The sequence below is a fragment of the Hibiscus syriacus genome, unplaced genomic scaffold (genome assembly GCF_006381635.1).
Source record: "Hibiscus syriacus cultivar Baekdansim isolate YM2019G1 unplaced genomic scaffold, ASM638163v2 tig00110676_pilon, whole genome shotgun sequence".
NCBI classification, from domain to species: domain Eukaryota; kingdom Viridiplantae; phylum Streptophyta; class Magnoliopsida; order Malvales; family Malvaceae; genus Hibiscus; species Hibiscus syriacus.
Window position 1 is genome coordinate 1855878 of NW_024062820.1, and position 25955 is coordinate 1881832.

The 25955-nt window shown below is 34.4% G+C and overlaps 3 protein-coding genes, 1 long non-coding RNA gene and 1 pseudogene across 5 annotated transcripts; 3 read left to right on the top strand and 2 right to left on the bottom strand.

The window, feature by feature from the left end:
- Nucleotides 1-858: 858 nt before the first annotated feature.
- On the top strand, nucleotides 859-1754 carry LOC120137821. The gene is made up of 4 exons (XR_005517455.1): nucleotides 859-948; nucleotides 1021-1143; nucleotides 1226-1359; nucleotides 1457-1754. It is a non-coding gene; the product is annotated as an uncharacterized LOC120137821 (long non-coding RNA).
- A 6025-nt stretch (nucleotides 1755-7779) lies between these two features.
- LOC120137935 (acyl-coenzyme A thioesterase 13-like) lies at nucleotides 7780-8587 on the top strand. Its single transcript, XM_039153570.1, has 3 exons — nucleotides 7780-7953; nucleotides 8048-8188; nucleotides 8444-8587. The coding sequence occupies exons 1-3, from the start codon at nucleotides 7783-7785 to the stop codon at nucleotides 8585-8587; spliced, it is 456 nt and encodes a 151-aa protein (XP_039009501.1). The 5' UTR covers nucleotides 7780-7782.
- On the bottom strand, nucleotides 8305-23691 carry LOC120137929 (protein SUPPRESSOR OF GENE SILENCING 3-like). Of its 2 annotated transcripts, XM_039153566.1 has the most exons (8): nucleotides 23553-23691; nucleotides 21930-22931; nucleotides 21507-21801; nucleotides 21098-21342; nucleotides 20126-20283; nucleotides 19720-19945; nucleotides 11334-11339; nucleotides 8305-8316 (listed from the first exon to the last, which is right to left on the bottom strand). In XM_039153566.1, exons 2-6 carry the CDS (start codon nucleotides 22914-22916, stop codon nucleotides 19744-19746), a joined length of 1887 nt encoding a protein of 628 aa, XP_039009497.1. In that variant the 5' UTR covers nucleotides 22917-22931; nucleotides 23553-23691; the 3' UTR covers nucleotides 8305-8316; nucleotides 11334-11339; nucleotides 19720-19743. The 2 variants fall into 2 exon arrangements, with proteins under 2 accessions (XP_039009497.1, XP_039009496.1); XM_039153565.1 differs by lacking the exons at nucleotides 8305-8316; nucleotides 11334-11339 and having other exon boundaries at nucleotides 19419-19945.
- On the top strand, nucleotides 13372-13899 carry LOC120137933 (annotated as a pseudogene).
- On the bottom strand, nucleotides 15099-18220 carry LOC120137926 (putative pentatricopeptide repeat-containing protein At5g08490). Its single transcript, XM_039153563.1, is given in 2 exon segments — nucleotides 15099-15769; nucleotides 15772-18220. Coding segments are annotated over 2 exon segments (2613 nt in total). The 5' UTR covers nucleotides 18131-18220; the 3' UTR covers nucleotides 15099-15515.
- Nucleotides 23692-25955: the final 2264 nt, after the last annotated feature.

The window sequence follows — 25955 nt, forward strand, 5'->3', positions numbered from 1 at the left end:
CACCGTCGGCATCCGAAGCGACGAAGAACGGGTGAGGGTAAGGAGGCTTTAGAGACAAATAGACGTGATGAAAAAGCCCCTCAGTCCGTTCTTACAAGGAAGAAAGCACTAGGTTGCTAACCTTGTCTACACTCAAAAGAAGCCGTCGAACACTTAAAGCGCTCGTCCCGAGAAGCCCTCGACAAGCATGAGTTTTCTGGTCTGTAATGCCAAAGCAACAACAAGAGCCAAAGGATGAATCTGTCAAAGAAGAAGAAACGAAAGACCAATCGCCGAAGAAGAAACATAACTCGGTTGCTGCCTCACCGGAAGATGACGGTGCCAAGACCGTCGAAGCCATTGAAGACACCGTCGTTTCCGTCTCTTCTTCAGTCCAATCACTGGAAGCAGCTAAAGAACCATAGAAGCAAATGCAGATCCGGTGCCGGAAGACCCTAGCAAAGTGCTCCCACAGTATCCATATGGGTGTGCCACTTCTCGGAGACGAGAGAAGCGATGTCATCCTCCTCAATTTCTAAGAGCCAGAGATTTCAAGGTGAAGGAGGCCTTCACCATGCTCAAAAACAGCATTCGTTGGCGAAAAGAGTTCGGCATCGACCAACTGTGGACAAGATTTGGGTGATGAACTACACAAAGTGGTGTTCATGCACGGTTTCGACAAAGAAGGACATCCTGTGTGTTACAATGTGTTCGGGGAGTCCAAAAACAAGGAGCTTTACCAGAAAACATTCTCCGATGAAGACAAGAGGCAAAAATTCTTGAGATGGAGAATCCAGTTCCTGGAAAAGAGTATCAGAAAACTGGATTTCAGCCCCGGTGGAATTTGCACCATTGTTCAAATCAATGACCTCAGAATTCACCTGGATTACCAAATGGGAGCTTAGACAAGCAACTAAACAAGCCCTTCAATTGCTGCAGGACAACTACCCAGAATTTGTTGCCAGACAGGTGATCCTTTGATATCATCATCACTTTATGTTCTCTTCTTTTTTCCAATATTAATAATGGCTCCTTGTCTAGGTGTTCATCAATGTACCATGGTGGTACCTTGCAGTCAATAAGATGATAAGCCATTTTTGACACAAAGAACCAGAAGCAAGTTTGCCTTGCAGGCCCTTCGAAATCCGCAGATATCCTTTTCAGGTCGTCTCTAAAAATCAAAACTTTTCTCCTTTTTCTCTCTATAAAGTGTAAACCTCAGTCTAAATGACATTTAATTTTACAGATACATTTCTGCCGAGCAAGTGCCTGTCAAATACGGAGGATGAGCAAATACGGTGAATTCGCCGACACCGACGCCGTCGTCGAGGAAACTGTTAAACCAGCGGCGAAGCACACAGTCGAGTTCCAGTTACTGAGGTGAAATATGGCCTTAGCTTTCACTTTTCTAAGAGAATCCAATGAGATTTTTGACCACATCCGCCTTTGGATACTCTGGAAACACTGTGTTTTGCAGGCATGTTTGGTGACGTGGGAGGTGAGAGTTGTAGGGTGGGATGTGAGCTACGGCGCGGAGTTCGTGCCTGACGGTGAAGACAGCTACACCATAATATACAGAAGTGCAAGAAGGTGGTTGGTGGTTCGGTGGTGCGCGACAATTTCAAGGCCGGTGAGCCTGGCAAGGTTGTTTCACCATCCACAATCACACATCGAGAAGAAGAAGCTCCTCTATCGCTTCAGACCATGCCTACATCTGATTAGAAATACAACCCAATTGGAACAATGAAGACGAAACAACAATATAAAATTTTCCATTTGCTCGATTTTAATGTTTGTTATTATTATTATTATTTTGAACTCTGAAGTTTATTTTGTTTATTAGTTGTATTATTTTTTATTTTAAATATAGTTAACTGTCTTGTGATATATATTTATACTACTGCCTTTTTATAATAATTAAATTAACTATATTTAAATTTAATATTTCCATCTTACAATTATATTTATATAAAGGGTAAAGTGCAACATAGTCCCCTATTAAGGGGTGTTATTTTGTTGAGTTTTATGTCTATTAAATGCTACAAAATGATCCTTAATTATATGATATTATTTTGTTGAATCTCTCAACTTTAAAAGTTACAAAATAGTCACTCGATTATTCCTATATTTCAAACTTTTTTTTAAAATTTTATAGTCGTTTTAAATATACATTAACCTTTAAAATTCTAATAATTGAATCACTATTTCATTTCATAACTTAATCATGATCTTTTATATTCAATTTGGGGACTTTTTAGGCATAAAAGAGATAAAGGCAAAGAATGAAACAGCCGCTCCTTTTTCTTTTTCTTTTTTTTTACTGTTTTGAAAGAAATCTTTTGTTTTGGCTTAGTATTTTTATTTCAGTAAAGCCCCCACTTGTTTTGTACTTCCCTCATTCCAGCCATTAACACTTCAATTATCTTCTCCAAAGGCCTGAAATTTTCGGTTAATGTTCTAAGGGTGTTATGTATAAAATATTGGGTAAAATATATGTTTAGTACCTAAATTTTCAGTTTTAGTTCATTTTAGTACCTTAACTTTCAGTTTTTTCAAAACCATACTTAAAATGTAGTTATTGTTTTATTTTAGTACCTGCCGTCAAAAACTTTAATTTTTGTTTCATTTTAGTATCTCGTTCAAAATTTAACATTAAGTTCTGAAATGATTAAAAGTTTAGGTACTTAAACGGATAAAAACTAATAGTTTAAGTACTAAACGCGTTAAGTTCTTAACCGCAGACACTAAAATAAAATGAAAATTAAACGTTGTGTATAATTTTGAAAATTTTAAAAGTTTAATTACTAAAATGAATCAAAATAGTTTAGATACTAAGTGCATAGCTTAGCCGTGGGGAGTACGAGTGCTTATCAAACTACTCGATTGTGAGCTAAACAATGTTTGATTTGTGCTTGTTAAAAAGATTTATTATTCAAGTTGACACGTTGCTCGTTAAACTTGATAAAATTTTGTTCGACTTGTGCTAGTTGAAAATTTTTGTTGCTTGACTCAATTCTTTACTCGTTAAGTTCGCCAAAATTTTTACCATATTTTTAAATTATATATAAAATCTAGTAAATTATTAATTAATAATTAATAATTTAGTATCTTTTTTATTATTATTTTATTAAGTTAAGATGAAAATAGTATTTATTATAAAATACTTTCAACTATTTGACAATGAACACTCAATCACCTTATTGAAGTCATTGGTAATTGAACCCGTGACATTTAGAAACAATAATAATTCATTTAACCACTAAAGCAAGTTGATTCATGTTTATTATTGTTTATTATAAAATTAATAAATTAATAGTTATTAATTAATAAATTATCATCTTTCTTATCATTTATGAACAAATTAACAATTATAAATTATATTTTTCTTTAATTGAATATTTTTTCAAATAACTACTAAAAAATTATAAACTAAATTAACAAACTGTTTGCGAACTTATCGAGTCAAGTTGGACCTTATTCAATTCAACTCTTTAGAATTCCGAGTCGAATTCTATTCGAGTCAACTCAAATTAAACATTAATCAAATTTTAATAAAATTAAATTTACACAACTCGTGAACTGTACAACTCAATAACCCAATAATTCTAAATGTTAAGCATAAGGTAAAAATGGAGGTAGATGAAGATCGTGACATTACATAGTTATATTATTGTTAGGACCAATCTTTATATCCTCTATACTAAGTATGTAGGGATATGAACTTTGATTGTTAAATAATTGTGAGTATTTGAAGAATATTCATCCAGATTTATCAAAAAACTAGTTATTAAATATTTAATAAAAATAAATTATAATTAGTCATTTATAAATACAAAAAGAAAATTATAACATGTATATTAAACTAGGTAAATTTATTTTCAAAAAAACTAGGAAAATTGAACAAACCAAATTTATTTTTTATTTGATTAAATTAAAATTATTATAAAATAATATATGTTACAAATACGTTCAATCATTTTAACAATAATCATTCAATTGTTTATACTACAATTCATTGATATTTAAATTTAAAAACTCTAAAAATAACAACTTTTTATTTAAGTGTACTAATGATATCCTTTAATAATGGGAAGAGTGGGGACAAAAGGCTAAGTCAAAGTGCAGAGAAACGGCAGAGCCATGTGGGGGATTTGGGTTGCTTTCCTTTCAACGTGTTTTACTGATTTCACTTTCCAATTTTACTGTCACCAATAAAAAACGATTAATTAAAAATTAGGATAAATTATACCAATAGTCTTTAAATTAAAAAAATATTATTTTTAACTATTAAAAATTACGAAATAATATTTTGATTATATGACATTGTCAAAACAATCTTACGATTATTAAAAGTTATAATATGATTATTCCATTATATAATTTACCCTTTTTTTTCTTTTACCTTCTACTACAAACAAGTGCTTCCTCTCCCTCTTATCATTCAGCAAACAATGCGCTTGTTAGGGTGTGTAAATTCGGATACCCGGAACATTTGAGTCAACGATTTTTCGGCCCGTGTCCTGACCGGATGTTCTGAGTATCCGGTTTTCGGTTATCCGAATACCCAGATTTTTTTCAAATTATTAAATAAAAAAACACAAAAACTTAGAGGTAAGATTTGAAATAGTTACAAAGCAAACTTGGGAGGAAGCCATAAAATCAAAGATAAGAAGCACTTGGTACCTTCAGAAACTTGTGTGCTTGTGCATGTACATTTGTATGTATTGTGCTTTCTGTGCAAAATACACAGTTTTGAACTTAGATACTTAATACGGGCGGGACACATAGAATTTACATAATTTAATTTTTATCTGATATAGAATTTTTTTCAACTGGTTTATGTATGTCCAGAAGTTACTTTAAGATGAAAAATAAACCATATTCCAAACACTGGATCATGTTGAAGAACCCATTGGTGTAACTTTTTGCAGGTTAGTTCTCAGACTCATCGTTCCAAACTTTCATTGCTAAACAAAGTCAATGAACAAAAGTCACTTGCTGGTGCTACAAAAGCTAGAGAGAATGTGGGAGTTGGCAGCAAAGTGATAGGTTTTGGGAAAGAAAATAACACAGGTGAAATTCATCTGAGCCAGAAATGGAATGGAAAAGGCAAGGCTGCTGAAGGCATGGTTGTAGGTAGAAAAGGGCCAAACCAGAGTGAATCTGCAAAGGGTGGAAAAACTTAACCGGGTACTCGGGTAACCGGGTATCTGGAAAAATCAATTTTTGTGACCCGGGCTCAACCCAGAAAGTGTCGGGTCGGGTACTAACCCGGCCGGGTATTTTTAAAAAAATTACCTAATTTTTTTATCTAGATCGACGGGTCGAGTCAACCGAGTCGGGTAATTTTGCACACCCCTAGCGCTTGTAGCATGTTCTTGTGAACTAGCTCACTTCTCTAATGGGGCAAGCTCATAATAAGAAGGCATTGCTTGGAGAATAGAGAAAACCCCAGTCCATTACCTTAAGAATAAAAGAACTAAATCCAGTACTTATCTGACCATATTAAAAGATGAAGCCCGTGATTAAATAGGAGACTTTTTCCAAAATCAAACTCCAGTTACATAAAATAGAATCATATCCAATCATTTTAGACCGTAGTAACGAGTATGATAGTTTAATGTCAAATGACTGTGATTCTTTGAATAGATATTATCTTCATATCTTATATTCACCCCAGACTAATACATACATACATATATATATATAAGTAAATTTTAAACGACATAATTATAAAATTAGCATCCCACGTTTAAATAAAATGGTCACTTTTCCCTATTCTTTTATGAAGCATTTTAGTTTCCAAAATTTTAATTTTTGATCAAAATAACATTTGCCGGATAAAAATGTTGGATATTAATTTTGTAATTATACATTTTATATAAAATATAAACTTTGGATTCGATAGTACATAAGTTTTGATACCGATACAATTATATATTAGTTGAAAGCACATCGCCTTCCGTAGCATTATTCATCGTGCGCCACATCATATGATCATTATAATCGTTATCATCATCTTCTTCTTCTTCGTGGATTAAATCATGAAGTTAAATCAAGACAATAATAATAATGTGAGGCTTTCATGTTCACGTAGAAGCAAACACAAACGGTCGGTCAAAATCCGTGATGATAATCTGTTTAATCCAGAGACGAAATTTAGTTCCTTTAATAGGCACGTCAGCAAAGAAAAAGAAGAAGATTCGAATAGTTGGTCAAAGAACTTATTCCTGTAACGACGGTTGAGGGGTGAGTGATCATTTTATTATAAATCGATAAAATCAGTGACCAATTTATTACTTTTAAAATTTCAATGAGACAAATAAAATTTTACTCAAACATTCATTGTATTTGAACCTGAAAGCTTAAACCTTAAACGATAACGATAATCATTTACCCTCTAAAGTTGTGTGATTCTTGCAATCTATACTATATTTAAATTCCGAACAAAAATAAAAATTAATATATAAAAAATTGTTTTTGTTTAAATAAAGTTTCCAATATACATCCTCTCAAAAGTGTCGTCGTGATGAGTGTATAATGGGGTGAATCCGAAACCTTCGCACCTTAGTTAATGGTACAATTTTTAAAGGGATTAATTTGTAATCTTAATATTTGGAGGAATCTAATCAAAATGTGTCATTATGTAAATTTAAAATTTTAATAAATCTAAAGGGACGAAATTAAATTAACCCGTATATGTAGTGTAAGTATGTAAGTCTCATTTAATCACGGGTAGATTCAGAAATATATATTAATCAGTGGCGGATTCAAAAATTTAAGAATGAAGGTCCAAAATTTTAATTTTTTTTTCTTAAAAATAATGGGTATGCAAAAATTGTATTTTTCTTTTCTTTTTTCCATAACACATTAAGCTAAAATTATTCATTTTTCCAAAATAATAGAGATGCACTTGGCCTCTATGGGGGCTTAGTGCATCCGCCACTGATATTAATAACATGAAACATTTATACGAATATGCACAAATAAATTTTCAGGATGGAAAGCATCAATAAAAATAAGTAATTATCGAAAAAATTGAATTTTAAGATGACACATGTCCATCCTCACATAAGCATAGATCCATCATTATATTCAATTCACGGTAAAGTACACAAATGGTCCCCCGATAATAGGATATTGTTTTGTTGAGTCTTCCGACTATTAAAAATTATAAAATGATCTCTCGATTATAGAGAGTTGCTTTGCTGAGTCCCTCGACTATTAAAAGTTACAAAACAGTCACTCGACTATTTATTATGTTCCAAACTCGTGATTTTTCGTTAAAAAAATTAATGATTATTTGAGTTGGACGTTAACACTTGGCTAAGATATGATAGTCGTTTGAGATTATGAAACCAGATTTTATCATATCTCAGTCAGTAGGTTAATGTCCATCTTAGGCTGTTGTTAATTTTTCAACGAAAAATGACGATTTTGGAATATAATGAATAAATGGGTGACCATTTTGTAACTTTCAATAGTCAAGAGACTCAACAAAGCAATTCTCTATAGTTGGTGGACCATTTTGTAACTTTTAATAGTCTGGTGATTCAACAAAGCATTATCTTATAGTCAGAGGACCATTTGTGTACTTTACCCTTCAATTTAAGAGCTTAGCATTGAAAATATAAGTTTGGTATTGTTTGACCTTAGATTCGATAAAGTTTATGAAAGATTGTGAAATTTCCTTTTTGAAGTATAGGACAAATAAAAAGCCACCGGCGCAGGAAACATTATATAGTGAATTTCTTTTGCCGCCTGTTGCCGGCAATTGCGAGGAAGAGGAAGACCCAAAAGTAAATGGAGTTTGAAACAGTGAAGAAACACTTGGAGAAAGGCCTCGACGGCAATGGCAATGGCATACTTTCTCGGTTGTTCGACGACTTCATCATGCAAGGTCTGGGACTCCGAGTCGAGTTGATCGAGCAGGGCCGACTCCTTTGCTCCATGAAAATCCCAGTTCGATTTCTGGTTGCTTTCTCTCTCAATTGAAATGCTAAATCAATTAAGCAATTGGAATACTAACACGGGATTGTTTTGTTTTTGTGTCCATGGTGGGCAAAAGAATCCTATGAACGTGTTGCACGGCGGAGCCACCGCATCACTGGTGGACTTGATTGGTTCTGCGGTTATACACACTTATGGACTTCCCACTGGAGTTTCGGTGGAGATTACCGTCTCTTATTTGGACACTGCTTTTGCTGATGTACGTCACTCCATTTCATTTTTCTTCTTCCTCTATTCTTTTTATCAGTATAGGATGGACGTAAGATAATATTTATTCGAAATACTCTTTGATCATATGAGGATGAATGCTCATACATCCCTACAAACGTCGTGTTCGAACTCAAGACCTTTAAGGAATAATAATAATCTCTGAACCACTGAGATCATTTGATTGATGTTCTTCCTCGTCTATTTATATCAGTTCGGTAATGTTGTTGTTAGCGATGCGATGCAGGAGGAGATAGAGATCGAGGGCAGGGCGTTGCGTATAGGGAAGACGGTTGCCGTCGTGAACGTCGAGTTTCGGAAGAAAAAGACAGCCGGAATATTTGCACAGGCTCGTCATACCAAGTACCTCCCTCCCCAAACTAGAATGTAGAATGAAATAATACTCACACACACGCTATCCTAATAAGAGTCATTTAGTTGAATGTGATGACATGTTTACCATGTGAACCTATGCTTTCCTTGGGTTAAATAAATAGTCTCTTCTCTTCTAAGGCTTAATACAAGAGGTGATATATTAAGTTGATTTTGTTGGTATATATCCATCTTGACTGCAGCATATATATCGGAATCGAAAATCAAGACAATAATTTAGTCCCCATGAAAATTTAAAATTGTCATATATTTTAGATTTTTTTCTATATATTTTTTATTGAAAAATTGTTTTCAACTCCAAGTTTAAGTTCATCACTCTAACATAAAATCTCGCGTCCGTCCCTGGTTGGAATATGAAAAAACACAGCTAAATATATAATTTCGTTTACACACATATATATATATAGAGAGAGAGAGATAGGGTAAGATCCTCTTACAATGTAAACTTTTCTTAGTTTTACACAATTTTAGGACCATTGGACGAGTGAAAATAGATAACTGAAATTAAAAGTAGGAAATGTATAGATATTTACGGGGAAAGGGTCAATATCAACCATCTATTTTTACTTATCCAACAGTCCTAAATTTACGTAAAACTAAAAGAGTTTTAGATTGTGTAAGTGAATTCTGCTCCTATATAGGTGATTTATTTTGATTTTATCTCTCATTTTTTATTGTTAATTGTACTTTAACCCTTGAACTAAATCTTGGTTTCGTCCATCCCTATTATATATATTATTTAGAAATAAAAATGAAAAATATATTTTCCAAAATTTTCTTAAGCAGTGGAATACAAAGTAGTAAATTGATTTGTGAATTACTAATACCTTTAAACATAGGGTAAATTACACATTTGGTATTTAAACTATCAATTTTGGTTCGTTTTGGTATCTAAACTTTAAATTTTTCAAAACTATGCCTAACGTTTAGTTTTTCTTTCATTTTAGTACTCCATTGTTAAAAACTTAACGCGTTTAGTACCTAAACTATCAATTTTAGTCCATTTTAGAACTAAACTTTAATTTTTTTCAAAGCTTAACATTAACTTTTGAACATGGTACTAAAATGAAACAAAAACTAGATTTCAGGTATGGTTTTGGAAAAAATGAAAGTTTAGGTACTAAAACGGATCAAACCTGATAATTTAGGTACTAACTGCGTAATTCACCCTTAAATATATATTTAGAATAAAACATTGTTTCAGGATTTCAAATTAAATTTACGAATTGATGTGTTGATTAATTTCTTAAACTATAATATTAAAAAAATAAAAACTAAAATTTATTAATTATAACACACTGATAAATTTAAATTCGATCAACTACGTAACATCAACATATTCCAGATTTGATCTCCGACAATTCATCTCCTCCCTCTTATCAAATAAAATGATACTTATTTAATTTTATTAATTAATAATATATCGTTAATTACTGAAATATAGAATGATTAAGAGAAAAGGTAATTAAAGAGGACAATCATAAAAACACACACACATACGATGCGGTTCCGCCGGTGATCCTCCGTTCACGAGGCATCGCCCATCCATTGATCGGTGCTTTTGGAAACACAGCTTCTTGCAATCGTTGATCACACAATTCGTGGTTTGATCCAACACATCCATGCAGCTTCCTCCTTCGATCTCGGGTACCATTGAAATGACTGCAATGAATAAAACATTCGAATTAATTTCTAAATAGTCGGATGAAATTCATTATGACTCGAGTGGTCAAGGATGCTCGTGTTATTCCGTCTTTTGTAGATTTGAATCCTGAAAAACGTTATATTTTTCTACTTGAACAAAGAAAATTTCTAAAGTCATCCGAGGAATTCGATAAACCTAAGAAATTTTGTTTGTTATGGGTAAAGAAAACATACCAATAAAAAGAAGGGCGAGGATGAGAGTAGATTTGGCCATGATATTTCTCTAGGGAATTGCTTAGAGTGTTCCGATTTGGCCTTTGGAGATTCTGAGTTTTATATACACTGTATACGTGAATCAATTTGGGTCTTTGGATTTCTTTCCATGATAAGGCAAAAAGTTGCTATTTTGTTTTCTTTGGTTTACCGAAAATATTGTGAAAATTTATTGAAAATCCCATTACTTAAGTTATGTATCAAGACAAATAAAGACTATCAATTTTCCATATATATATATATATATATATTCTTTGAGCAAAAAGGCATCTGAGGTATATGTAATTTTGAAAAAAAAAATTGATGTGGTCATCGTATTATATTTTTGCTCTCAATACGGCCCTCCAACTCAGAAAATAAATCCAATGTGGCCATTTGATCAATGTTTTTTTTTATCTTTCGACCATTATTGTGCTGGCGTGACAATTCACAATGCTGATGTGTCAGTTCAAAGTGTTGATATGACAATCCATAGTGATTGATAATGTGGCGGATAATATGACAGATGGGCTAAATAGACAGTGGCGGATCTAGAAATTTAAGAATAGAATCCAAAATTTTAATATTCTTTTCCTAAAAATAATGGGTATGCAAAAAATTTTATTTTTTTCTATTTTCCCTTAACATATTAAACTAAATTTCACATTTTTCCTAAATAATGGGATGCACTTGGCCCCTAGGAGGCTTAGTGCATCTGCCCCCGTAAATAAGTAACTCAAACATAGCAGATAAACTGTCACATTAGCACTGTGGATTGCCATGCAGCACCATAACAGTCAAACGACGAAAAACGTTGATCAATGGTCACATTAGGTTTGTTTTATGAGTTAGAAAGTCATATTAAGAAAAAAATAATACGATGGTCATACTATTTTTAAAGTACATGAACCTCTTATACCTTTTTACCTATTTTTTTTCAAATAAAATAATAAAAATTTCTAAACTTATCTTAAGAAAAAGTATTATGAAAATCCTATACATTCAATTAAACTAAGTAATGTATATAAGCATGGTATCCAATTTTGTGTTCTTTTCACTTTCTTGAAAAAATATGACCTTCGAATCTTTATACTTTAAAAGAAAATGTTGCAAATCAATTTTTTTTTAACAATGGGTTATAGAAATGACATCATCCAGAGTAAATCAATTATTAAATTTTAGCATTGTTATATTAGCCCAACAACACATTTTTAGTAAGCCCACGGGTTTAGCAGAGCCAAGGTCTCGATATTATACCTGAAAATTATGATTATCTACTCAAATCAAAAGAGACGAACCACTACAAAATTCATCCTTCAATGTTGACCATCGAAATTTTGGTGTAGTGAACATGAAGCAATTTCGAAAACATTGAACGCCTCCATTCGAAGCGGTATAAGGAGGGCACACATCAAAGCCTTGGTGAGCCAATCGCATGACCAGATAAAATAGACAAAGAAGAGCCCTCTCCTTACTAAGCAGCACCTTCGATGGATGAGGGTCAACATTGAGACATTCACGGACGTATGATTTTATACTAAGTGAGGTGAATTTGAACTTTTAAAATTTCAGGGGATGAGTTTGAATTAATAAATTTTTAGGAGGTGAAAACAAATTTTTAATAAAAATACATTAAAAAAATTAAAATATATAGTAATTTTAAATTTTCAAACCCCTCGTTCCATCCTTGTTTCGCACAAGTGTAAACATGCTAATCTAAATGAAGGTGATCATCTGACCTTATTCGAGTCTGGAAAATCCTTGTAAACAATTGAGAGAGAGAAATTAAATATATTAGAACCCACTTGGATTTTCTTAAACACACTTGATACGAAGTCTAGATCATCGCCGATAAGACCTCTCTTCGCTGTCTCTTATAATAGATACAACATATAATTAATATCCAGCATCATCTAAAACTTGGAAAAATCCCTTTCACGTGGCATCAAAATTAACATAAACGCTGGAACAAAAAGCTTAATGGGTCAAAATAAAAACCTTCTAACTTCAATTTGGTTTTAACTTGACATATAACCAATTCTCTTTCTTTCTCAAGCATTACAATCTGTTTTTGCTTTTATTAATGTATGTGTATATATATATATATGGGTGGTTTTGAACGTAGCTTAATTCCATCTCTTGTTTTTCATTTCTCCTCGACTACCAGAGCCACATTCCAGGTACGTTTTTTCTTTTTGATTCACAAGACTAGAATGTTTGGTTTCCGATCGCATGCTCAATAAATGATTTAACAAATTTGCAAAGGGTAAACCGTTGCATGCAGGGATGGACTAAGGTCGGCCATCCCTCCGATTATAGGATGTTGCTTTGTTAAATCCTTCAACCGTTAAAAGTTACAAAATGATCACCTGACTATTCATATGTTCCAAACTCGTCATTTTCCGTTTAAAAAAATTGATAACAGTCTGAACTGGACGTTAAACTGCTAACTGTGGTATAATAAAACTGGATCACATAATCTCAAACGACTATCATATCTCAGTCGGCATGTTAACTTCTAGCTTAGATGATCGTCAAATTTTTAACGAAAAAAGTCAAGTTTGGAACATATGAATAGTCGGTTGACCATTTTATAACTCTTAATGGTAAAAACTTAACAAACAACATCTTATAATCGGATGACTATTTTGTAATTTTTACTAGGTAGAGGGTTTAACAAAGTAGTATCATATATTCAGAACCATTTATGTACTTTATCCTATTTAAATTCTCCTATATTTTTTTAAAAATATTTATATTAATAATTTATTTTGCTCTCATCAAATTTTATAAGTTTTCTCTGACATAAAATCTTATGTCGTCTTGACCGCAGGTCCTGACCATAGAATTGGAAATAAAAGCTTGTTTCAAGAGAGAGAGGTGAGAATGGAAAAACCTGCAAGCCAGGCTACAACCACTTGTAAACCCTTGACCACATTCGTGCAAACAGACTGCAACAATTTCCAAGAGGTCGTGCAGCGATTAACAGGTCGGTCGGAGAGTGATCCAGCACAAGCAGCAGCAGCCGCAAAGGGTCCGGCCGCCTTGAAAAGGCCGGTTCCCAAACTCCATGAAAGACGGAAAAACACGATGAGGCCGAAACTCGAGATAGTTAAACCCTCATTAAGCCTTAAACCTTGTACATCGCCACGAAGATCCGGAAGCTCGAGTCTTCTGACGAGTCCAGTGGGAACTCCATCATCAATTTTCTCCAAGCTAACCTTGCTGATAGACGAAAAGCTGGAAGAATTAGTGAAAAGGGATCAATTGAACAGGAAGAAGAAAAGGCTATCAAAGAGAGACACTTCTATCTGCATCCTTCACCACGCTCAAGAGCAGCAAAAATGGACCCTGAATTACTTGTTCTGTTCCCTCTTACATCTCCAAGAACAAACGATAAAGCATGATTTTTTTTCTGCCATGCATGCATTCATGGAAGGATCATAAGATCGACATGTTCTTCAAAATTACAATGAAATTGGAGTCATGGAATGGAAAGGTCATACTCATTAAAGCTATAATCTCTTCAAGATTTTTTGCAAGCGGTAATTTGCTTTGGATCACACCATACTTCTCTTCTGCCTGCCTTCAGAATATGTGATCAATATTCTTATTATTTGCATGATGAACTTTTAAAGTACCGTCTTTTACTTGCAAAACTGATTTCCTTCCCTAAGAAAAATTGGATTCAATTCATTTGTGGGAATTTAACCCTTGTATGTAAAGAATTACTGAAAATATCTAGACTCATAATCGGTACCTCTTATTCAGATTAGATATTAGGGACTAATCTACCTGTACTTGTGTGAAAAATATATTCTTGAAATTTATATATATATTGAAAAGAAATAGAATCCTCTTTAGACTAGATATCCATAAATCACCCTTTCAAAAAATTTAAATGTTCTCTTTTTTAAAAAAATAATTTTTGACTGTCTGCATTTAAAATCGGATAAAAACTTAAGTTCGAGAGTCAATTACACTTGAGGAAAGTTAAAACACCCTATAACGTCCAAAAATGAGTACCTTCTAGAAAATTGTATGTTGTCTCGTTTAAAAAAATATATGATACTTTAATAAATGTAAACTTTGTGAATGATATCTTCCTATCATAAATAATTAATGAGGCAGTGAATTAGAAGATTACCTCGCTAATTATCGCAGTAAAATAACATTATCTTAATGAGACAGCACTCTAATAAGTTAAGAGAGCGTTACCTTAATTATTATGACATGATAACATCATCTTAATTTTAAAAACATAAATAATATGATGAACCTGATATTTCTGAAGATAAGAAAATAGGAAGTGTATGATGAACCTGATATTTCTGAAGATAAGAAAATAGGAAGTGTATGATGAACCTGATATTTCTGAAGTTGCAAACTAGCGAGTGAGACCACTTCAGCTCACTGCACATTGTTAGAAATTTTAATTTTTATATATATTGAACTTATGCAGAAAGGGTACACAAAATTCTCCGAGATAGAACATTAAAGTAATATATAACTTGAAGCATTCAATTTAAAATTTCACACAATGAACAAAAAAGACACCCATCTCCTTAAGAAGGCATAGCATGCTAGTAGTACCTTATGGACTCGTTCAACTTCAGAAACAAAAATGAGTAGTAGTCCAACATGTCTTGGTCCTTGTCATTGGTAGATCACCTTCAAAATGAAAATTACAATTCAGCAACTGTATATAGAAAGTCAAATGATTTATTTACAGTTAACTGAATCCCAGCAGAAATTAAAATATCAATATCGATAGTTAACTGAAACCTTCTGCTCTTGGCTGCCTCTATCCAATTCATCTGTTGAAGTTGAGGAATATCAATTCGAACCACTAAGGCTAGATTCACTCGAGGCTCCAATGGATCTGATCCACTAAAGTAGAATGCCCATACCAACAGAAGTGTTCAGTCTATCAAGGTTTTGATCAATAACATTTTAAGGATATAGGCAATTTAATGGCATTATCCTTCTTTTATGAGGCTCAAGTGCTATACATGAACACATTGATCTTATCATATAAAACGTTCCTTCATTTGTTGATCCAAGGTACTTAAAGTACTATAGATGATTTCTCTCCTAGGATGAAAACAGTCTCCAGCTATGAAGGCGTTATTTCTCTTCTCCACCACAATCCAGCTGCATCCTGCAGGTTTTTTCAAATCTCTTGTTCTCATCAATTTTCTCACCTCCATGACACTATCCCATCTAGCATCGGCCGCATATAGGTTTGAAATTACAACATAGTTCCCAACATTACTAGCTTCAACCGAAAAAGGTGATCTGCCACAACACGACCCAATTCCACCTCGTGATGAGTCCTACAGGCACCCAACAATGCACCCCACACACTGGCATTTGCTTCAACAGACATACCAGCAACTAAAGAATACGCATCATTGATTCGTCCTCCTCGAGCTAGAAGATCCACAATGCAAGAATATTGCTCAATGCTTGGTTTCATCCCATGAGAAGTCTCTAGTGACTTAAATATTTTCAACCCTTCATCTATGAGGCCAGCATGACTGCAAGAAGATAAAATTGCAGTAATGATAACATGGTCAGGCTTCAACCCCAACTCAAACATATAAGAGAAAAGGCTAAGTGCTTCACTTCCCATGCCATGCATTGCGTACCCACCAATCATTGAAGTGAACATAACCAGATCCTTAACAGGAGCTAAATGGAAAAGCTTATGAGCAATCCATATGCTACCACCTTTTGCATATGCATCTATAAGAGCTCCCTCCAATCGAGCATCTTGATCACAAGCTCTTATAGCATAACCATGGCACTGCCTCAACAAGTATACAGAGGCCATTTGAGCACAGACAGGAAGAATACTCATGACGGTCATTGCATCAGGCTTCAGACCCTGAGCTTGTAAATCATGGAAAAGGTTGACAGCTTGACCATGACAATCAATTGCAGCACATGCTTGAATCATCAAATTCCAAGAGGTGAGATCCCTTATTGACATCCCATTAAATATCATAAATGCATCATCATACGATCCTGAATTCATGTAACCTGAAATTATTGAATTGAATGTAACCAAATTCTTTCTCGATAAATTCTGAAAATTCCTGGAAGCATATTCCATTTTACCACATTTGGCATATGCATCGATTATTGCATTTATAACAGCAAGTTCACAATCACCTAGTAACATACCAGCCTTGAGGCAGTAGCTATGAATTTCTTTAACCTTTACTACGCTAGAAACGCGGACACAAAACCGTATGATGGCTAAGACAGTGATGAAGTCTGGCCTAAATCCTTCCCCCAGCATGCAGTTTAAATGTCCCTGAAACTGAGCATCATATTCACACCATGCAAACGCATCAAGAATAGAATTCCATGAAACCAAGTCTCTCCAAGGAATCATCGAAAATGTCTGATATGCGGCTCCTATGTCATTGCATTTTGCATAGAAACTAACAAGGGCATTTGACACCGGTGTATTTGCATATAAGCAAGAATGCCGAAGAATATACCCGTGGATCACTTTTCCAACCTGGAGATCCTTTAAGTGTGCACAGGCCGAAAGAATACTAACAAGAGTAGCAGCATTTGGTTCAAACATATTTGCAGAGAGTAATTCTTGAAGCAAATCCAAAGCTCTCAGCCAATAACCATTTGCCACATAACCAGCAATAATAGCATTCCAGGAAACCAAATCTCTTGATTCCATCTTTCGGAACACTGATTCCGCTTTGTCTATGTGCCCAACTCTCAAATAGAAGCTGACCAAGGCATTGCAGACAGAAACATCTCCTCCCATCTCAGTCCTCAGTAAAAAACATTGAATTTCCTTCCCCAAGTAGCAGGCAACATTCTTGGTGAAAGAAGCACAAACAGGTAGAATACTCACAATCGTTGAAACATTAGGTGCTATTGGCCCTTTCAGCATCTCCCTGAACAATCCAAAAGCGTCATCCAATAAATTATTCTCAGAAAAACCTGCAATGATTGCATTCCACGAGACAACATCTTTGTCACAAATGCTACAAAATGCAGCATAAGCATCGGATCTTACTAGTCCGCATTTTGCGTACATCGATATTAAAGCATTCCCAACATTCGTATGTGCATCCAATCCAGACTTTATCATACAGGAATGCAGAATCCTCCCTCCATTTATATCTCCTAACCGAGCATACACAGGAAGAGCAATGGAAAACGTAACAGGATTTGGCTTTACTTCACTGGAAACACGCATTGAATTAAACAAATCAAAAACTTGATCATCATACTCCCGATAACCCGACAACCCGGATAAGACAATGTTCCAAACCACAGTATCCGAAGTCGGCATTTGTCGGAATAACTTATGGCAATCAAGGAGAGCTCCAGATTTAGCATACATGTTAAGCAGTGCTTTGGACACGGATTGGCAATAGGAATGGCCCAGTTTCAGTATACAACTATGGAGAGCCCTTCCCAAACCGGTGGTCCGAAGGGCAGCACAAGATTTAAGAATGGGTGCAAAAACTTGGTGATCAAGTCCAAAACTGGATGAACACCGCACCTTGTGAATGAAAAGGGATAAGGCTTCGCAATGCCTACCATATCTGGTACAGTCATTGAGCGTACTAATCCATTTGTGCTCTGCATCTCGCTGAAGCATTCCCTCGAACAGCTTTCGCGCAAAGTACAAAAAACAAAACAAAAAGATATGACCCGCACCGAGATCGTTGGGTTCACTGTGATATTAAAAACACAATGGCTTTATAACTGATTAGTCAAATTGAAATCGTTCAGGTGTGTAGAAACAGGATGGTTGTTTGTAAAGCGAATCGAAGTATAGAAATTTGTAGTCTTAACGTGTCGTTATCTCGTCTGTTTGCGGCAGGGATGACAACGGGTCGGGTCGGATTTTTAATCGACCCAACCCGAAAAATATGTATACTCCACCTAAATCCGATCCGAAAAATAAATACCATCTATTAGATTTTGATTCAATCCGATATTTTAGAGTATAAATTTGATTCGACCCGGTATACAATAAATATTTAATTAAAAAATATAAATTTTTAAGAAAATTATATTATTACATAAAGTCGGGTCGGGTCTAATTTTTTCTCCCTCTATCCAAACCCGAACTCCATGTTTTTTTTATAAAAAAAAATCTGATCATATCTTGTCGGATCGAACCCTTGTTTGCGCCCACACACATGCGTATATATAGGTAAAAGAACATTTTAGGTCCTTTTAATTTTGACATTATGTAAATTGGTCCTTTCAATAACATACGAGTAATTTAGTCTCCATCAAATTCAAAAGTGAGCAATTATTGAAAATTCATATATTATTAATTTGGTCTTAGTTATTAAAAAAATAGTATTTCATCCCTTTAATATTTACAAAATGTGCAAATTATATGTTGAATTTTTAGAATCAAAATTAAAGTATCATAACATATAAAGGTTAAAGGTTAAATGTATAATATTAATAAAAATTATGTAAAATTAATAGAAAAAATAACACTTGGATTGCATGCAATCCCCTTTCTCTATCTGCTTTTTTGTCTTCTTATAGTAAATACAAGTTTTGTTAATCGTCTTTAATTGCCTACTTCAAAATTTAACAGGGCCCATTTTACTCTAAAAAAAAGTTGCCGATTTTCTTAATTTCAAAAGTAAGGACGTTAGAGGTCTTTTTACATATCACATATATTTTTGTGAAAGTAATTCATTATATTTTTGAGTAAAAGACACTTAACCTCGATGTTTGGTGTAAAATACAGTTAGTCCGCTATGATTTGGATAATACCTACTTACCCCTAAAAGTTTAATGGAAAAGTCTGGTGTACACCTCTAAGATCTATTTAGTAAAAAATTGAATAAAAAAATAAATATACCATTCTTGCACATATGAACCAAACAACCTTAATTGTTATCTTTTGAGATTCCGAATACCCACGCATGCAAGCTATTTGTCTTTCTTTGAGATTCAGATTTCAAGCACGGCATATGCGTGCAACGGTGCAAGCTATCTTGTACAATTTTGTCGTTAGAAACTACTATTTGATTTGAATCATGTCCAAGCAAACAACACAGGCATAACAATCAGGGTTTTAATCCTTATAACCCAGTCTGTTAAAACTTACTTTTTTATAGAGTTGTATAGCTCGAGTGGAGAAGAAATCATCACAAAAGTTCCTTGGGAAACACAGACTTCAAAGTCTGTTACCACTTTCTTACATACCCATCGTCGTCAAGCATTATCGGTGCCGACTTCTTAGCCATCCGGAGTGTACTTCTCCATGAGTTGGCTCAATTCAGAATCAAACTCCTTTTCCAGCTCAACTTCTTCCTGCCAATGCCTCTGTCTCATAGCAGCCATCTTCTCTTCATGAGTTTTAATCAGCTTGTCCCTCTCACCCACAAAAGCCTGCATCTCGTCATCCTGGAACTTTATGAATTTCGCAATTTCATCCACCCTGCAAATCATCCCCCCCCCCGAAAGAAAAGAAAATCATATAAATATTCAACGACAACACGAAGAGGGGAGATCAAAATAGCATCTTGTCTTATGAGATGAAACTCTGTTTTTATGTAGAACAGCAACACGTGTTCGGTCAAATCACAGGGAAATACACATAAGTAACAGAAATATGTACCTGCGCTTGTATTCCTCTGTGTTTGAAGGATTGCGGTTAGATAGCTTGACATTCTCACGCTGCTGCTGCTGCAGCTTCTCAAATCTCTCTTCCCTCTCATCCCTGGCTTCATGGATGATTTTGATTTGCTCCTGGAAGAATTGCTCTTGGAAATCCATCTGGGAAGATCAAAACAGGAAATAGTTAAATAAGCAGAAAATAGGACCGTTCTATCAAGTAGAAAAATCAGTGGGAAGAAAATCGCTCGATCTTCATCTACTTGAACATCAACCGACACGGAACAGATGGTTTACCACATGAATCTATATCAAGCCGAAGCAGCTTCGAGTCTGACTACATACCTTAACTGCAAGCCTGGCAGCAAATAGCTAGATTTACCCTGGAAACTTCAATACAATAAAAATGCAATGCCAATTGGAACTTTCGTTCCAGATACAAACTTGTACGATCACCACAACCATCGGTTACTGGTAATAATTAGTGAACAACAAAAAGCTCATTTGAATGAACAAGTTGTTTTTGAGGACATATAGCGGTATGTGAGTACATCTGTGGCATAACAATAGTTTTTGGGGGTAAAGGTCATGAATGTTAAGCAATTCATGATAAACTAGAGCAGCATCCCGTGAAATATCTAGCCAGCTAAAAAATATATAACTGTTTAATCACTTTCTTTGGCCTGCAACAAAACAAACATAACACGACAACGTATCTAAAATTGGAACAAAACATACATAAATAATGCACTACATTTGAACCGATGGAACCAAAACATGCCATCAAAAACTGCAAGCATGAGCTATTAATCAATCCTTGCAAGATATCACAAACCACTAGGCTACAAATATGTACTATAGTATATAATTAGTAACAAATACACCACAACCAAATTTCTGGCAACAGGTATATGAAGAATGCTGCTGACTTGCATCTCAACCCAGACATAAAACTATCAAGAATTGAAGTAATTACCTCTTCTTTGTTCTGTTCATGCTGCATCTTGGTTCTTTGTCTTACAATTCTATTCTCCTCCATGGTCTTACGAAGCTTCTCAGTCACAATACCAAAAGACTCTTCAAGTGCATTCTTTAGCCTTTGCTCTTTTGCAACTTTGTTCTTGTAAAAAGTAAGCTGCTGGTTGTCCTCACTCATTTGCCTGATTTGGTTAACAACCATCTCTTGATAGGATCTCATCTCAAATTTCAGCCTAGATTTGCCTAATCAACAGATCAGTTATACAGCACATCAACCAACTGCACAAGTTTCTGCAGAACTACTTATTTGTGATAGGGGGGGGAAGATAAAGAAAAAGCTCGTGCATTTAAAATCATCTTGCATTATATCCCTGCATGTATACAAATCGTTTTCTTAGAGAGAGAACCTTGAGAGTGTTGGTTGAAGCTGTCAAGGTCTTCCTTTGTAGCTATGTAACCATAAAGTTGGCGCTTCCCACCTGGGTAAAATAAGACCCTACGTCTGTCCCAAGCCTCCCTATGTGTTCCTTGCTCATCAAAATGCTTATGTAAACGTTCAGCTTCTAAATAACCCCTTGCCGTGCTCTCAAAAATCAGAACACTCATTCCACGATGCCCCTGTGGACCATACGAGTGGCGAGCCCTCACAGCAGCATATGAGCTGAAATAATCAAGAAGCTCTTGGTTTCCCATACCAATCCACTGAAGTACAATAGAAATAAAATGTCATAGTAGGTTATGAAAATACAGTATTTCCACTTCAAATGGAAATAATTAGCTTCATTATTTTAGTACATCTGAAAATAAAATTGCATAAGATATTGCAGTACCTTGTCGTTCTCATCTTGTTCCAGCCTTGTGTTCATTATGATAACCATAGGTGGCCAGACTATCTCATGATCTTTTTCTTCATCTTTTAAACCCTTCCACTTCCCAAAAGCTTCACCTGCAGGAACAACCGAAGTGCCCTTTCTACTCAACTCCTCATCCAAGAGTTCAGCGAGTTCACGATGCAGTTTCACCCTTTTTGCTCCTTTCGTTTTCGCATGTGTCAATAGAGGCTGGAGACCTCGATACCAGTCAATGGCACCAGGACCACCTTGGCAAGCTGGGCAGTGCCACTGCCTTGCTGGGTCACTGATTTCCTCAATGGTCAAGGCATCCAAACTTGAGAAAAATTTCTTAAACCATCTATTATTCTTCCTTGTGTCGTGGCTCTTTTGACTTGAATCTGAATCAAAGTCATCAGTCAGAAGTTCATCATCAGAATCATCGATAGCATTATCATCTGAGTCATCATCAATATCATTGTCCTCTTCAACTTCAGCGCTGACATTGTTTTTCCCACTACCATCTTGTGACCCCTCAGATGGACTGGACCCAGCTCTAGATTGCCGGTTCCAGCCATACTGAGGAGACGGGCGAATAACAGGATTCGGACCATTCGGTGGCACATTGTTGTTCTCAGAAGTCTTGTTGAATGTTTGGGGCCTTGCATTTCCTCTGCCAGTTGCTGTCCAAGAATCAGTTTTATGTGTAGCCCAAGCATTGCCAGAGGCTCTTCCTGATCCGGCATTGGTCCACATGCCTCCACGCAAGTTACTATTGGAATTCTGAGTACCCCGGGGTCTTGCAGCACTGGTCCCAGCTTTGATCTTGGACTTCCTTTTAATAACCTCCCAATCACCATCGTCTTGAGGTAAACCCAGGTTCATGTCCTCTACACCCTGGCTTAGCTGCTCGAACTTGGAGCCAGAGAACCCAGATACGTCTTTCCCCTTGGAAGATGGGTTTCCATTCCCTTTTCTTGAACTCATCCTCCCAACAAAATCCTATTGTAACACACCATAAGATTGACACTTAGAAGTAGACGATAGTCCCCCCCCCCCACACACACACACAAAAAAACCAAAAAAACCCCAAAAAACAAACAAAGAGCAACAACAGTTAGCTATGAAAATGCCTGTAAATGGCCAGCAAGTTTCTTAAGCTATTAATTGGTAGTACCATCATCATATTCCTAATCATCAACACAAGTGCCCAATATACTCAATCGCAAAGCACGTTTCTTTTAAACTTTACTTGCAAAGATCAAAACATTTACACACTGCATTTGCTTCAGGGTAGACTTGGCAACATAAAACGAAATGCTAAAGTTAAACAAGCCAAACCTAGACATATACTAACACAGCCAACATGTTCAAAATAAACACTTTTAAATATTCCAAGGTATGACAAGATTAACAGGAGTAAAATTGCTAACCTATACAAAAATGGTAGCACGAAATACGGCCCGCAAAAACAACAATACGAGAACAAAACAACGAAAACCCATTAAATAACAAAAAAAAATCATTATAATCAAGAAACTCGCAAAATGATTTACCCCAAACCTAAGAAACAAAAACAAGGCTTACCACATAAAAACATAGTTAAAAAAACAAGAAATTTACCTCTAAGAATAGGAAAGATGTAGGATGCAAGCTAACTCCGATGAGGAGGAGGAGCGGCGGTGAGGGATGAGAGCAGATTAGTGCGCTGTGTGAGAACTGGAGAAAGAGTGTGGGATCCAGTAGAATTGGAGACAAATCTCTTTAGGTTTTGGTGGACAGATAAATAGGTGGAAAACAACTTGAGAATCATTTTGTACAAATAATTGCCTAAATTATATTATTTTCTCAGGTATTATTAAATGAAAAATCCTCATATGTTTTTTTAAAAACAATTAGTTAGAAAAATAATCTTAAACATTCTACTTAAGATTATCTAGCGTTTTATAAATCGCATTTAATAGACGTCGCATTTTATAAGACGCACGACCCATTAATTTTTTAGATAAAAGTAATAATAATTATGTGAAACTCGTTTTTCGTAAAATGTGATATTTAATATCGCTTTTTACAGAAGACGATATATCATGTGTAGACAATACGGAAATTATTTTTTCAACTAATTTAACACGAGATTATTTTTCAGAAAAATAATTAATGATGGTTTTTCATTTAATAATGTCATTTTTAAATGATTAAATTATTTTTTATTAATTTAATTGTTTAACGTTATAAGAATTATTATTTTGAGTATTCTGATTGTAATAATATTAAAAATTATATTAAATGAAATTATCAAATTCTAATAATTTTAACAATTTGTCATTTAAAGTAAAAAATTAAAAATATAATTTCTTTTTGAAAAAACTCAAGATCTTTAGAAATCTACAAAAACTCGAAACTTTAAGAACTTTTTATTCTAGTTTTTATATCCACGTTGGGCATCATTACTTGTTGTCGTTATAATTGACTGAATAACCACCGACCATACGGTCATCCGAGTCCGACAACACAACCACTATCGTTAGCCTTTGAAATCATTCCAACCACTGCCACTAAATGTTAATATTAGGTAAAGGAAGTGAGGGGACGGTGGGTGAGAGTGAAAGAGGAAGGATGGGAGGGGGAGCTATGGATGGGACAGTACGGGGAGAAATTAAAAAATTAAATATAATATTATTTTTAAGTTTTTATTTTAAAACAAAATCTTTAAAATTAACAAAGTACAATACACTTCATTTAAATAGATTTTCTAATGGTTGTTGTAGTAAGAAAATTTGGCCAACGAATGTTGTAAGCATGATTGAGATTAAGGAATTTAAGTTTATAAGGTCAAATTCGAATTTTACACCATCATTCTTAGTGGGCAAACTATAAATTTTAATATAAATCTTAATTGGGTCTTAAGTATGTTCTGACCCTAAACTAAAAAACAACATCTGACCTAAACTTTGTTGTACCAAAAAAATAGTTAGAAAACTTAAAATAGTAACGTTTATAACATTAAGAATATAAATTGATCGAAAAAAGACTGTACACCTAACCAAAAACGATATAATTTAAATATTTATTTTTATGTTACACCTTGTACTATTGTACACTGATACGATAAATAAGTAATGAAAGTTGAATATTACAGTGTCGAAAGGAATAAGGCTATATAACAATCCAACATTCAGTGAATTAAGTAATAATTAATTAAATAATATTTTAATTAAATGTGTACTTAACAATTCATAATTAGGGTAAACTACACTATGATCACTTAATTATGATTCATTTTCATTTTGACCATTAGTCTTTTAACTTTGTCAATCAATTCACTTAATTATTTAAATGATGTCAATTAAGCCACGTGGTTATTAACTTTAACGTATGGTAGTAAACAAAAATGATATAATTATACATTTAGTCATCTATATTTGTATATTTTATCAATTTAGTCTTAATTTTAATTTAATAAATGTATTTCTCTAATCATATGGTAAAAGAAAAATAAGTTGAAAAATATTTAATACAATAAAGTGCCTAAACTATATCATTTTTCCCATTTTAGGTTCCTAAACTTTTGCTCGGTCAATCCAAGTGCATAATATTTCCAAAGTTATACTTTTAGGTGTCTTGACTGTAACATACGATAAATTACTCTGTTAAGTGACACGTGTCGCCTTCAAATATTTTCTCTAAGATTAAAAAAATCAAATCCCTAAAAATCCATAAATTAAATCCCAAAAATCTTAACCCTAACCTTACCATCACCATTTTTGGGCACTACCATCATCACCTCCATCACCCTTGACATCTCCCTTATCGGACGTTGTCGGTTTTGCCATCGCACGCACCGTCGGATCGGCTGGGTATCACAATTTCAAGCTTTGGTTTTTCGGGTTTATGGGTTTTTGGTCGTTATGTTCAGTTATTCGTCGGGTGGAGGTTCGGTCGACTACAACGGCGATAGTGGCATGAGTATAAAGATTGAAATTAGGGTTTTAAATTCTTTTGGATATTTTAAGATTTGGGAAAATT

What these genes read in the sequence shown, in the direction of transcription:
- LOC120137935 (XM_039153570.1), top strand. Translation starts at nt 7,783, where the DNA reads ATGGAGTTTGAAACAGTGAAGAAACACTTGGAGAAAGGCCTCGACGGC. An exon ending in AAATCCCAGTTCGATTTCTG is followed by an intron (nt 7,954 to 8,047) that starts GTTGCTTTCTCT and finishes GGTGGGCAAAAG; the next exon opens with AATCCTATGAACGTGTTGCA. An exon ending in TGGACACTGCTTTTGCTGAT is followed by an intron (nt 8,189 to 8,443) that starts GTACGTCACTCC and finishes GATGCGATGCAG; the next exon opens with GAGGAGATAGAGATCGAGGG.
- LOC120137929 (XM_039153566.1), bottom strand. Translation starts at nt 22,916, where the DNA reads ATGAGTTCAAGAAAAGGGAATGGAAACCCATCTTCCAAGGGGAAAGAC. An exon ending in AACAAGATGAGAACGACAAG is followed by an intron (nt 21,802 to 21,929) that starts GTACTGCAATAT and finishes ATTGTACTTCAG; the next exon opens with TGGATTGGTATGGGAAACCA. An exon ending in CTTCAACCAACACTCTCAAG is followed by an intron (nt 21,343 to 21,506) that starts GTTCTCTCTCTA and finishes TCTGTTGATTAG; the next exon opens with GCAAATCTAGGCTGAAATTT.